The sequence below is a fragment of the Physeter macrocephalus genome, chromosome 11 (assembly GCF_002837175.3).
Source record: "Physeter macrocephalus isolate SW-GA chromosome 11, ASM283717v5, whole genome shotgun sequence".
Classification (NCBI taxonomy): domain Eukaryota; kingdom Metazoa; phylum Chordata; class Mammalia; order Artiodactyla; family Physeteridae; genus Physeter; species Physeter macrocephalus.
The window spans coordinates 174,328,789-174,343,456 of NC_041224.1; the positions used below are offsets into that span (position 1 = coordinate 174,328,789).

Genomic DNA, 14,668 nt, shown 5'->3' on the forward strand with positions numbered 1-14,668 from the left:
CACCCCCCGCCCCGTCCCATCCTATCAAGCACGTTTGGTTTCCTGCCTCTTACTTCTCTCATCTTGCTGGAGGCTGTCTCTGATCCTCCAGGGTTGGGCTGGGGCCAGTGGGGTCAGGGAAGAAGGAGAGAGGTATAAACTGGCCCTCTCCTGAGGACCTCCCACTGCATTCCCCTGGGGCCCCCGCTCTGGACCGCCCTCCCCTCTCAGGTCTTCTGGCACCCCACCCTTTGTCCTTCCAGGCGGGGTCGTCTTCCCAGCTGCTCTTTGTCAGGAGTAATCCCTTCACACCCTCCTCTGAAGTCCTGTTTACCCCTTTTCCTCTCCTTCCCCCAGGCCACTCCAATCTCGTTTATGGGGTGGAGAAAATGTTTTTGCCTGCATACACTGAGCATTCACTTAAACCAGCTCATCATCTGAGTCTGGGTTTCTGCTTTGGTGTGGGCTGGGCCGGGAGGAACTGGAATTTGGAATCCCAGCGCAATTGCCCAGAGGGAAAGGTACGCAGAAAACGCAGATCAACACTTTGAGATATGACACTGCCCCTGCCTCGCCAGTGACACTGGGAAATCACTACCTTGGTTTTAGAGTTTAATAGCGTCCTGGCTCCTACCTTTTGGGAGAGGGGAAAAAAACAAAACAAGACACTCCATTGTGAGGACACCTGTGGAAGGAAGTCTGGCAAGGCCGCATGGAAGGGCAGGGGACTGGGAGTTTTAAGAATCCACAGGTGAACACGGCCATGTGTGCATACGCTGTAAGCCTGGGGTGTAGGGCCAGAAACAAACACGGGACAGCGTTTACTGACAGGAGCATATAACTGGTCTCTGCAAGGACCCAAAAGTCTTATCCAAGGACTTCGTGCAACAGGATGACGTGAGGTACTGACCGGGCTCTTTTCACGTCCAGGGAGGTGACCACACAGAACAAGAATAATGGCTGAGAGCAGTCACTGCATCGCCCAAGTTCAGGAAGGGCCTGTCCTTGGCAGCAGATTCTGTTCTTCCCGCAGATGCAAGAGAGGCCAAACTCGGTCAGCAGCCTCTGTCTTCAGAGGGCGACAGGGAGGGAGGCCAACCTGCCTCCTGTCAGTCTGCCCTCCCACCGACTTCCTACAAGATGGCGATGGTGCAGTCAGTCCCCTTTGACCTTAGGAAAGGACTTTTTTCTTCAAGTTTGTCCCAAACGCCTTCCTATTCATGTTTCCCTGAAACTAGAACACGGACCCAGGTCATGTTTAAACAAAATAACACCAGTGAACCCATGGCATTAACCTACGTAGAAATCTCACAGACAGAACGAGGACGCAGAGGTTAGCACACTTCTCCCTCACGTGAACCAAGGTGTCATCATGTGATTCTAAGGATTCCAGCAAGACAGGTCTCACAATCCCACAGTGAGACACCTCCGTATCCTTTTCTATTCATGATTCCACTCCCGTGGGCCCCTGACCGTTCAGCCAAAATAGGGACTCGGTGAATGCACTAGAATGCCCAGAATCCCACTGGCTGGTGGGGTTCCAGGTGATCGTTGAAGTAGTCTTTCAACTTTTCTGTGAGTTTGAAAATAAAAAGTTGGGGAGAGGGAGGTATGTAAAAGTATCAACTTTTATGTTGATAGCGTCGTGTCTCTACTGTGTATGGATTATTTTAAAAACCTTGGTTGCGGCTATCTGTTTTTAAACCGAGTTTTAGTAATTAGGAATATACATTGGTATTAGCATTTTAAATATTACTGTTATTTGAAAGGCAGACTTAAAATTTAAAAAAAAGAAGAAGAAGCAGTGTGGTGCTTTGAAGGCCACCCAGCAGGGCTGTGCTCATTCACTTTAAAACAGAAGTGACCGTCCCCTTCCGAGATGCTCAACGCAGGCCAAGATCGTGAGTGTATCTCCAGGAGGGCACAGTTCTCTAGAAAAAAAAGGGCTTGGGCTTGGCCCTTTGTGTACTCACATTCCATAATTTTCATAAACTGCTGCTCAAGCTCCCTTCTGGCATAAAGAACACTTATTTCTAAAACAAACAGAAATGAATGGCAAAGTTCACTGCCTGAAATAAACCAAAGGATGCCTTGGAGGGGGCCGAAGCTAGATTTCCGAGTATGTGCCTTTCCTTACCAAGGAAGCCTTTGAAAATTGAAGATAGAATGTTTGAATAAAAATTGTCTTTTGATATCAGTGTATCCCTCAGTAGGGCTCAGTAGTTGCGGCGTGTGGGCTCCAGAGCTCATGGGCTCGGTAGTTGCGGCACACAGGCTCTCTAGTTGTGGGGCACGGGCTCAGTTGCCCCATGGCATGTGGGAGCTTAGTTCCCAGACCAGGGATTGAACCGGCATCCCTTGCATTGGAAGCAGGATTCTTAACCAGTGGACCAGCAGGGAAGTCCCTCCTTGACATTTTTAAAATGTGGGTTTAGGGACTTCCCTGGAGGTCCAGTGGTTAGGACTCTGCGCTTCCACTGCAGGGGGCATGGGTTTGATTCCTGGCCGGGGAACTTAAGATCTCGCGTGCACTGCACGGCGGAAAAAAAAAAAAAAAAAAAGAATGTGACTTTATTTCTTTACAGCATTTTGAACCTTACTGAGAAGTAACATCAAATCATTTCAAGGAATTTCATTATGTTAAATAACACCTTTGATTATTTTTTTTGTCTCTGTCATAATATTTAAATTTCTGAAAGACACAATTATTTTCTGAATCGGTTACTGCCTAATGATTCATGTGGCAATGAAAGGTAGAAGAAAGGAGAGGTGTTTTAATTAGATCATTTTACTGTCATTAACAGAGTAATAAAAAGAGACCCCAAATTATTTTATATTGTAGACCCACTGATAAACTGAAAGCATAGTGCTACCCTAGAAAGAGCTTTGGAGATCAATTTCTCAAACTCGTCAAGCTTGCATTACTGTAATGTATACATTAAGCCATGTAAGGGCAGGGCTGTGTCTTAGAAATGATAGCTGTTCAACAGTTACATGATAGACGAATATTTTGGAGGAGTTACATCATATTGTCTTGGAAACACTGTGATAGTTTTAGAACAAACTCCTCCATCCTCAGCCCCCGCCCAAGCAACTGCAGGAACCCTGTGTCCATGGCTGGAGAGGGAACTCTCCAGTGGGGTGAAGGTCTGAAATGCCCACTGGAAAAGACAGGGAAGAGGGGGGTCACGCTCCTTTCTGCAGCCTTAAAGAGAACAGTGCCTTTAAGGGTCAAGATCAAGGTTGATTCTTATTCAAATGTAGCAAATATTTATTGGGCACCTACTATTAATAAATTGTGTGTAGGGGGCTTCCCTGGTGGCGCAGTGGCTGAGAGTCCGCCTGCTGATGCAGGGGACACGGGTTCGTGCCCTGGTCCGGGAAGATCCCACGTGCCGCGGAGCGGCTGGGCCCGTGAGCCATGGCCGCTGAGCCTGCGCGTCCGGAGCCTGTGCTCCGCAACGGGAGAGGCCACAACAGTGAGAGGCCCGCGTACTGCAAAAAAAAAAATAAATAAATAAAAATAAAATAAAAAAATTAATTGTGTGTAGGCAATTCCCTGACGGTCCAGTGATTACGACTCTGGGGTTTCACTGCCCGAGGGCCATGGTTTGATCCCTGGTCGGGAAACTAAGATCCCACAAGCCGTGCGTTGCAGCCAAAATAAAAAATAAATCGTGTGGCATCAGCATGCCCTGAATACTATCCCAATGAATTCTCACAACAGAAGCATTTATTATCACGTATTAAGGTTATAGAAGCATATATCAAAACAGAATTGAGTAAATCCTGCTGGCAAGTGAGAGCACTCTGGATTCCTCCAATTACTCCTCATTCAACTTCAACCAAAAGTTGTGACCACGGAAGAACATTCTGGAAGTGCAGACATAAACATCCGATTCTGTTCTTTCTTGCAGACAAGCTCACTGGGTTCTCCTACTTTATTGGGCATGAGAGTTCATGTGTTGTGTTCAAAATACAAAACCACATATTTTTCACTTTAATGCAAAAATAAGAGATTTTCAATAGTAATTTTGACTACACAAGAATTTTTGAGATCACTTTAAAAAATTTTTTTAACATCTTTATTGGAGTATAATTGCTTTACAATGGTGTGTTAGTTTCTGCTTTATAACAAAGTGAATCAGTTATACATATACACATGTTCCCATATCTCTTCCCTCCTGCGTCTCCCTCCCTCCCACCCTCCCTATCCCACCCCTCTAGGTGGTCACAAAGCACCGAGCTGATCTCCCTGTGCTATGCGGCTGCTTCCTGCTAGCTATCTAGTCTACATTTGGTAGTGTATATAAGTTCATGCCACTCTCTCACTTTGTCCCTGCTTACCCTTCCCCCTCCCCGTATCCTCAAGTCCATTTTCTAGTAGGTCTGCATCTTTATTCCCGTCTTGCCCCTAGGTTCTTCATGACCATTTTTTTTTTTTTTTAGATGCCATATATATGTGTTAGCATACGGTATTTGTTTTTCTCTTTCTGACTGACTTCACTCTGTATGACAGACTCTAGGTCCATCCACCTCACTACAAATAACTCAGTTTCGTTATGTAGAATGTGAATGCACAGTAATTTTTTTTTTCTTTTTATTAGGTCGACTAGAAGATGAATATATAATTAGATTTATAAAAGAAAAGCTAAAATCCATGCCTTGCAAGAATCAAGGTTACATTTTGGATGGATTCCCAAAGACCTACGATCAAGCCAAAGACCTGTTCAACCGTAAGTGTGGGTGTTACCTTTATTTTGAATGTTTACATTCAAATAAGTTACAGCTTTATTGTTCAGAGTAATAATAGTCACAATGAAAAGAAACAAAAAAATCGGAGCGACTATATCTAAAATGCAGGCTTTCCTAGTTATGGCTAGTTTTCATTAGTGACTACTAGTTAAAATATTTAATTATTTTAAAAATAATTTTATTTATTTATTTATTGGCTGGGCCGGTTCTTAGTTGCAGCATGCGGACTTCTTAGTTGTGGCATGCATGCAGGATCTAGTTCTCCAACCAGAGATCGACCCAGGCCCCCTGCATTGGGAGTGCAGAGTCTTAACCACTGGACCACCAGGGAAGTCCCAAAATATTTAAATTTGTTTGCACTATCCTTAGTAATAATATGTAATAAACTTGACGATGTGTATTTTGTTTTACCAGAAGAAGAGGAAGAGGAAGAAGCCAGAGGCAAAATGTTACCCTTTGATAAATTAATCATACCTGGTAAGTTTAAAATACTTCTCCAAGGTCATATTTAAAGGAATGCCATTTGATATCTCTTTTGTACCAAAACAATCTTTTTGATGTGAATAAAGTAGCTTCGTTTGTTTGTTTAAGGAAAAAAGTAATGTTGGTGCCCTGACTTCTTTTTTTTCTGACTTTTTTTTTTCTGTATTTTAAAAAAATTGAGGTATAGTTAATTTACAATATTATATAAGTTTCAGGTGTACAACATAGTAATTCACAATTTTTAAAGATTATACTCCATTTGTAGTTATTAAAAAATATTGGCTCTATTCCCTGTGCTGTACAGTGTCCTGGCTTCTGAGTCAGCTGGCAAGACCCCCAGGGACTAGATCACTGCCCCTCCTTTCTGTTCTGCCTCAGATGCTAGTCACGCCATAATCTTTTCTGGAGGACATTCAGAATCCAGAATTGAGACTGGGCAGGAAAAAGCCGCTCGGTTCCCTAACTCCACAGCAAGTTTATCCTATTACATATTTACACAGAGCTTTCACAACATACCCTTGAAAGAGAAATATAAACCACTTATTCCACAAAAAAGGATTTGCTGAGTACTTAGCAGGCATTTCTTGTGACTTTGCCATGAACTTTAAAGGTTGTTTTTCTTTTTTTATCAGTTTGCATGAGGTTTAATCAAGTTTTGGTCATATGGTAAATACAAGAACAGCCATTTTCAGGAACTTAGCCCAAGGTTGTGACTCGGCAGGGCCTGCTTGCTCACTGTGTCAAAGCCCCCAGGAGAGATGGTTCACAGCTCTAATCCTCTCCTGCTCCTGGTCTAGGCACAGCTTGTGATGAAGCTTCTGGAAGCAGAGACCGTCAGAGAGCAGTCATCCTCAAGGATGGATATTTACTGTTTGCCTGAGGCAGGAACATGAAATGCCGGAGGAATGGGCTGTCTTAGATTTCCTATTAATTTATGTATTTGCCTCAGAAAAAGTTAAAAAGTAAAGTTGATTAGTCTAAATAACCAGGTCTGTCCAGTTTATGAGAGTTGATCACTTCTGGGCGACAGGCATTCATTGCAAACCCCGTGGTAAATCCTCCTGTTCCCCCTGAGGCAGCTGGATAAAATTCACCCCAACCCAACATCTGTCATGCACCAGGTACCACACAAGATGGGAGCTTATCGAGCCTTTCCACGAGCCTGTGAGGTAGGAATTACTCCCATGTTTACTTGATCCAGAGCCTGAAGCCCAGAGACTAACCCAAGTCCACTTCGCTGGTAAACGGCAGGGCTTGGATTCAAACTCAGGTCTTCTCATGCCACGGCCTCCAAAACCCAGAATTAATGAAACCCCTCCCTGAGATAAGAAAATGGAAACACGAGAGGTAAAATGATGCAGTCTTCTTAGTCCTGGTCCACTGGGCTGCCCTCTCTTTGTCGGATACGGTCCAAACATGTCTAAGATGTAATCTCTTTGGAATGTTTAGTCTGTTCTTTTCAATTAGCCTCTTTCTAGAAATTGTCATTATTTTCTATCTTCCTGAAAGAAATCAGATCATTGTCTCATTTGTGCTGCGGCACAAATTTTAGTTTGTGGCAGTGACTGAGACACGTGAGGCTAATGCCATTGACAGAATAATTTATTACTCGTATTTCCCCAGAGAAGGAAGTGTGGCAACCATGCCGGGCCACGTGGGGAAGCACCGGCTTGGTCAGGAGGCAGGGGAAAGTCTAGGACACAGACTTTCTTGGGGTTTCCATGGGAAAGGCAAAGCAGGGCAGAGTAAACAGCGTTTTTAGAGGATTGGCTAGTGTGAGTAGCTGCTGTGGGCTTTGGTCTCTAGTTGCCTGGTCCTGGCCCTGGGATGACTTAAGGCAGGAGAAATATTGGCTTGTTATCTGAGTTATATAAAGGGTGTGGTTGGCTTGCATGTGTGAGGCGTGCTCTCACTTCAAGTGAATTGTTTACTATCTTCAGAGGTAGCCCTGGGAGGGTCATTCTCTCCCTAGGTCTGTAAGCAAAAACATCATAAGATACAGAAAATAATAAGCATGCTTAATATCAGCATCATTGCTTGATTTGAATGATGAAACATTTGATTGTACAGTAATTCAGTCCTAGGTGGTATTATCTCTCATTGATAAATCATTGCATTTTATCACTGTTAGCGTATATCCATTTTGATTCTTTTCAGATCTGTTAGCTGAAGGAGACAAGTTTAAAGCTATACCTACGTGATGAATATGGAAAAATTTGTTAAGACATAGATTTTTCACATGGCTCCAGATAGACCTCTTTGTTGTATACAATCTCAGCAAGCAGAAATCTATTCCTTATTATCTACAGTCAGCGAGTTCAAGGACAGTCGATGTCCTGAATAATTATCTTGAGATACTGCAAAATCTTGAAGTTCTCTCTGAATCACAAAAGAGAAAGGACTTTAAAAAATATATCATCTAGTGGGAAATATATTTCATCATATTAAAACTCTGAAAATTAGAAGCCAAGCATATCACTTATTATTTGCAATATTTTATTAACTAGAATCTTCCATCCCCCAATCACTGGAAAAAAAGATACGGTATTACATCATGAAATTCTTAGATTATGAACAGAATTGTTAAGTTTTGATCTACATGTCTGAGATCATAGAGCTTAAATAGATTCAGTTTCTGGTGAATTTATTGACATAATTTCAATTTAAGTACTGTACCAGCATGTGGGGCTCCAGAGGTCTCCTTTCTTTTGAAAACATATAGCTACTCGTGCAAATCAAATGGTGAAAGATGAGCATTGAAACTAAACTAAAATAGGTCAGAAGAGTGGTAATATCAGACAATGATTATGAGTTTATAGGATCTTATTCCGTAAGCTCTGTCCTCAGCCTTTGTTTTCACTATTTGCTTTCACACGAAGCAGATGAAGTTCACATGTGTTCCACGCCCCCTGGTCAGCACCCCACTATGGACTCTACCCGATACACTTATGGACTCTACCCGATACACTTATTTTTCTCACCCACTCAAGAAAGCTTATTAGAATGCAGTTAAGTGAGAATGGTATTTTTATGTGGCAAACCAATACAATTTTAGAATAAAAATTAAATTTCTCCCAATCTTTGCCAGGCTCTTATAGGCAGCAAGTTATTTTTGATACACCTGGCTACTGATCTGGGCACCAGGGTACTCTGGTCCTCTTGAGAACAGCTGAGAAAGTAACTCGCCTAGAAAGCTTATTACACAGATCTACACTTTAATTATGCACTCATTCATTCATTCACTCCACAAATATCCACTGAATTTGTACTAGGCGCTGGAGAAACAGCTGCTTTTACAGTTTAAAAGAACATTGCAGGGCTTCCCTGGTGGCGCAGTGGTTGAGAGTCTGCCTGCCGATGCAGGGGACGCGGGTTCGTGCCCCGGTCCAGGAGGATCCCACATGCCGCGGAGCGGCTGGGCCCGTGAGCCATGGCCGCTGAGCCTGCGCGTCCGGAGCCTGTGCTCCACGATGGGAGAGGCCACAGCAGTGAGAGGCCCGCGTACCGCAAAAAAAAAAAAAAAAAAAAAAAGAAAAGAAAATTGCAGGTGGGTGAAATGATCACTGTCATTAATATGATCCGTGTATCAAATAGTCGATAAGCATTGGCCATGTTTTACTGAACATAGATGTTTCATAGCCCATGGCATGAAGTGAGGGAAGACCTCAACTCATGGAAAATTAAAATCCCAGGGGAGTCTCTATTTTTATTAAGTTGGCAAATCAGCCCTGAAAGCATTTCCCTCATAGCCTTGAGTCTCTTTGGGAGCCTGTGATATTGTACTGGAAAAGTGGCAAGGTGATGACAGGTATCATAGGGTTATTAGAGATTTGCATTTATAATTTCTGCTGTTTTTATTTTTAAAAAAGAAGAAGGAAGGAAGGAAGGAAAGCAGGAAGGAAGGGAGGAAGGAAGGGAAAGAAAAATAATAGATCTCACAAAATGCCCACTGATTGGGCTTCATAGTGTGGTCTCTGGAAACATGGGTGATTGGCATGCATCTGTCCTCCATGAGAGGCAGCAAGAAGGCCAACTTGTCAGGCCCTTTGCCGTGACAGGAGATCCCACCTGGAGACCAGACATTCAGTCGAGCAGTGGCCCGTCCACCAGCACCTGCCTGCAACCTCCGCAGTCACTGTGTCAACTCACGAGTTTCTCCTTCTCTCCAGAATTCGTTTGTTCGCTGGATGCCTCAGATGAGTTCCTCAAGGAGCGGGTGATGAACCTCCCCGAGAGCATCGTGGCGGACACCCACTATAGCCAGGGCCAGTTCCTCCGGGCTCTGAGCAACTACCGGGACATCAACACTGAAGATGAGACTGTCCTCAACTACTTTGACGAACTTGAAATCCATCCGATACATATTGGTATGAAATAAACTCAAGGATAACCTGCCAGTGGAGGAACGCTGCCCGGTGTCAGGACCCCCGGCCAGCTGGGTGCATGCTTTCCTAGGGCAGGGGGAGGGCGGCTCAGTATCACCGTGTGCCCGGGGCCTGGGAAGTCACAGGATAAGACAGAGGAGTTGTCTACTTGAGGATTTGGTGGTGTGGCGGGTGTTATTGTCGTATGAAAACATGCGGATATATTATGAAGTTGAATACCAAATTGGCATTTTAAATTTAATTTTATTTGTTTTTATTTTTTTAATTTTTAATTTTAACTTTTTACCAAATTGGCATTTTTTATTTTATTTTATTTGTTTTAATTTTTTTAATTTTTAATTTTAACTTTTTACCAAATTGGCATTTTTTAAAGGGCACTTCAGAGATGTGTGGTTTGCTGCCAGCTGCTTTGGGCCATTTCCCCAGAGTCCTTGGGGCCCGCGTTCTGTCCCCATAGCATTGCAGCGCACTGGTGCTCTTCACAGAGCCCCTCCTGGCCTTTAGACCAGCCAGCTTGCCCCTTAGCTGCTCAGAAATCAGATAGCTCTTCGTCGCATTCCTCCTGTTTCCTGTAAACACTTAACTCAGAGCAGAGCACCCAGCAAGCATCCAGTGAATACGATCTCTCATCGACCTCACCTCCATCATCATTGTGCCTGCCTCCAGATCCGATCTGTCGTAGCTGTTTCTCCTCCCCTTGGCTTGATGAACCCCTGAACTTCCTTTCTGATTTTCTGGGTCTTGACACCTCTTCTTCCTCTGGGTTTGGTGAGAAACCGCTAGCCTGGTGGAAGCTTAGCAGCCAGGCTGACCTTTGGGACCTCCGGAGGCCTCTCTTCATCCCCCAGAACCAGCTGAGACAGCACCTGGATACTGGAGTACTGGGAGGCTTAGAGTTCCTTCTCTCCTCCCCTGCCCTTCGCCCTCCTTTCCCCGCTCCTCCTCCCCCTCCTCCCCCTGCTCTTCCTTCTCCTTCTTTTGGTCTTGATGTTAACATTAGTCATGTATTCTGGAGTTTGGACTTTTTTCTAATCAAGTAGGCTAACTGAAACTGTTACTTTTTTATGAATTGGAAATGTATCCTAGAGATTTGCCTGGCGATCCAGTGGTTAAGACTCCGTGCTTCCACTGCAGGGGGCACGGGTTGGATCCCTGGTCTGGTCTGGGACCTAAGATCCCGCATGTCGGGTGGTGCGCCCAAAAAATTAAAATAAAATAAAATAAAATAATAATCCCAGAATCAGGACTTCCCTGGTGGTGTAGTGGTTAAGAATCCGTCTGCCAATGCAGGGAACATGGGTTCGATCCCTGGTCCGGGAAGATCCCACGTGCCGCGGAGCAATTAAGCCCATACGCCACAACTACTGAGCCTGCCGCTATAGAGCCCGCGAGCCACAACAACTGAGCCCACGGGGCACAACTACTGAAGCCCTCGCACCTAGAGCCCGTGCTCTGCAACAAGAGAAGCTAATGCAATGAGAAGCCCGCGCACCGCAACGAAGAGTAGCCCCAGCTCGCTGCAACTAGAGAAAGCCCGTGTGCAGCAATGAAGACCCAACGCGACCAAAATAAATTAAAAAAAAAAAAAAGTATCCCAGAATCATTGATTCTCAGAAACAGAAAACAAAAGAAACCTGGAGGTCACTCAGCCCGGCCTCCAAGTACAGGACTTCCTTCTGTGGAAACCCCCAAGTGAAGTGCCCCAGTCTCTGCTTGAAGGCTTCCTGGGGTGGAGAACTCATTCCTTTTGAGGAGGTCCACACCCCCAGACATCCACTCAAATCAGCGGCGACTGTCACAGCTCAGACCTGAGCCCCAGTCTTGCTGCCTGTGACTCCCAGAGACCAGTCTGATATTTGCCAGTGAGACCAGAAATTCTAAACTGTGCTGGTAACTAGAAAAGGAAACCCTCACCTGGTAATTTACAAAATCTACCATCACAAGATTATAGTAATAGAATTTTCCCAAAAATGGACTCAGAATAGATTGCAGGCAGGACCAGATTATATATATATTTTTTTTTAAATTTATTTTTGGCTGCATTGGGTCTTCCTTGCTGCACACGGGCTTTCCGTAGTTGCAGTGCGCGGGCTTCTCATTGGTGGCTTCTCTTGTTGCAGAGCACAGGCTCTAGGTGCGTGGGCTTCAGTGGTTGCAGCACGTGGGCTCAGTAGTTGTGGCACACGGACTTAGTTGCTCCGCGGCATGTGGGATCTTCCCGGATCAGGGCTCAAACCCGTGTCCGCTGCACTGGCAGGTGGACTCTTAACCTCTGCGCCCCCAGGGAAGCCCCAGGACCAGATTATAAAAGTCTGTATTGCTCTCTTCCTCTCTTCTGGTTTTTAAAGATGTAGGAAGACTCGAAGACGCTCAGAACAGACTTGCTATCAAACAGCTCATCAAAGAGATTGGGGAGCCTCGCAATTACGGTTTAACGGATGAAGAAAAGGCAGAAGAGGAGCGGAGGGCTGCCGAGGAACGGCTGGCCAAGGAGGCCATGGAGGAGGCAGAGCGACAGCACAGGGAGGCTGCGGAGACCGCGGAGAAGCTCGCTCGCTGGGAGGAGTGGGTGAGCGTGTGCACATGCGTCGGGGCGGGGGAGTGGGAGTGGCTGGGGGCTGGGGGCTGGGGGCTGGGGGCTGGCAAGACCATTCCGGCCTCTCGCGCTTCTCATCCGGCTAATAGAGAAATGTCACGGAAATACCCCAAACAATTTTTTGTTGGTTTTTTGTTTTTGTTTGTTCTGTCATATGTACCATTTTTTTCTTTTTTCTTTTTTTAAAATTTCTTTCATATGTACCATTTTTTAAAAGATGCCCCGGTCTTTTGCTTAGGGTAAATAATAACGATAATAACAACGAGCCATTGACATAGCACTAACAATACACATCGTTGTAAAAGGGTGCCATTTTGCTGCCTGTCAACCTGGTGTTTCATTTGGTTTTCCTCCATTTATCCATCCAACTTGGGTGGTCAGCCTCATTCTACCCTTCTTCTCCAAATCACTGAGTCTTATCTATTCTGCCTCCTAAAACAGCACTCACATCCACCTACAGGGCTCCCTTCTCCTGACCAGGGTGCCAGAATTATGTGGTGCCTTCTGGCTGGTCTCCCCAGCTCCACCCGCTCCATCTCCAATCTGTTCCCCTGCTGCTGCCAGGTGATCCTTCTAAAATACAGATCCAGGCTTCCCTGGTGGCGCAGTCGTCAAGAATCTGCCTGCCAATGCAGGGGACACAGGTTTGAGCCCTGGTCCGGAAAGATCCCACATGCCACGGAGCAGCTAAGCCCATGTGCCACAACTACTGAGCCCACGTGCCACAACTACTGAAGCCCGCGTGCCTAGAGCCCATGCTCCTCAACAAGAGAAGCCACTGCAGTGAGAAAATGGTGCACCGCAACAAAGAGTAGCCCCTGCTCACCGCAGCTAGAGAAAGCCCGGCGCACAGCAACAAAGACCCAATGCAGCCAAAAATAAATAAATAAATAAATTATTTATTTATTTATTTAAAAAAAACAAAAAATAAAATACAGATCTGGACTTCCCTGGCAGTCCAGTGGTTAAGACTCCGTGCTCCCAATGCAGGGGGCACAGGTTCCATCCCTGGTCAGGGAAGATCCCACATGCCGCTTGGCAGGGCCCCCTCCCCCCCAAAAAAATACAGATTCACCATGTCCATTCTCTGTTTAAACTCTTCACAGGCTGTTCATCACTGTTAGATGAAAGTCCAAACTCCTTATCATGGTCCCCAAGGTCCTCTGTGACCTGGCTGCCTCTAATATCTCCGTGCATTTAAACAACGTGCCATCTGTGCGATTAACTTCTTCCCTTGCTTCAAGTCTTTGCTAAAAGTCATCTTTCTAAGGAGGCCTTTCCTGGACACCATATTTAAAATTTCAACACCTGCCCCACTGCATAACACGTCCTATCCCTTTCTATACTTTTAAATTTCCCTCGTGGGACTTCCCTGGAGGCCCAATGGTTAAGGCTCCTTGCTTCCCCCTGCAGGGGACACAGGTTCAGTCCCTAGTGGGGAAACTAAGATCCTGCATGCCAAAAAAACACAAAAACAAAAAAAATAAATTTCCCTCTTCGCATTTATTCTACCGAAGGCAGTATGTATTTCATATCTTTATCTTGTTTCTTGTCTTTTGGCTGCACATTTAACTAATGTCCATGGCCAGGAGTGGGCTGGACTGATGGGCTTAATTAAGTCCCACCCAATCCACTAGACTGAGAAGGGAGATTTCTCAAAGGAAATCTGGAATTATTAGTCCTGAGAGAGGGGGTCTGTATGCTGAGCATAACACAAGTCCACCAGATCAATACCTTAGAGACTTTCTATTAGCACTTTTTTTCTTTTGGCTGCATTGGGTCTTTGTTGCTGCGTGTGGGCTTTCTCTAGTTGCGGCGAGCGGGGGCTACTCCTCATTGAGGTGCGCGGGCTTCTCATTGCTGTGGCTCCTCTCTTGTTGCGGAGCACAGGTTCTAGAGCGCGCGGGCTTCAGTAGTTGTGACGTGCAGGCTTAGTTGCTCCACGGCATGTGGGATCTTCCCCAACCTGGGCTCGAACCCATGTCCTCTGCATTGGCAGGTGGATTCTTAACCACTGGACCACCAGGGAAGTCCCTATTAGCACTTCTGTGATTCTGTGATCCTTCCTTCCTTCCTTTCTTTCTTTCTTACTTTCTTTCTCCCTTTCTTTTTTTCTCTCTTTCTCTCACTTTGCTTCATCTGGGCAGCTAGAAATTATTTTGGTTTAAGAAGTGAGGTAGGATCATCATCATTATCATCACCATCATCATCTTTTTGCCTGTCCTAGAGGGATTTGGATTGCTTAAGTAATTAGGAAAGTGAACATACTAGAGAATGGACTTGAGGATATGGGGAGGGGGAAGGGTAATCTGGGACAAAGTGAGAGAGTGGCATGGACATATATACACTACCAAACTTAGAATAGATAGCTAGTGGGAAGCAGCCGCATGGCACAGGGAGATCAGCTCGGTGCTTTGTGACCACCTAGAGGGGTGGGATAGGGAGGGTGGGAGGGAGGGAGATGCAAGAG

At 45.3% G+C, this 14,668-nt stretch overlaps 1 protein-coding gene across 3 annotated transcripts in view; it reads left to right on the plus strand.

Moving 5' to 3' along the window:
* Positions 1 to 14,668, plus strand: part of AK7 (adenylate kinase 7) — a 53,558-nt gene that overhangs the window by 37,625 nt on the left and 1,265 nt on the right. Inside the window, exons 13-16 of one of the 3 annotated variants that reach the window (XM_024131110.1) lie at positions 4,587 to 4,715; positions 5,152 to 5,211; positions 9,387 to 9,584; positions 11,951 to 12,171. In XM_024131110.1, coding sequence (XP_023986878.1) covers positions 4,587 to 4,715; positions 5,152 to 5,211; positions 9,387 to 9,584; positions 11,951 to 12,171 — 608 coding nt within the window. The remainder of the gene's footprint in view (positions 1 to 4,586; positions 4,716 to 5,151; positions 5,212 to 9,386; positions 9,585 to 11,950; positions 12,172 to 14,668) is intronic. The other 2 variants (XM_024131111.1, XM_024131112.1) reach the window with 2 other exon arrangements.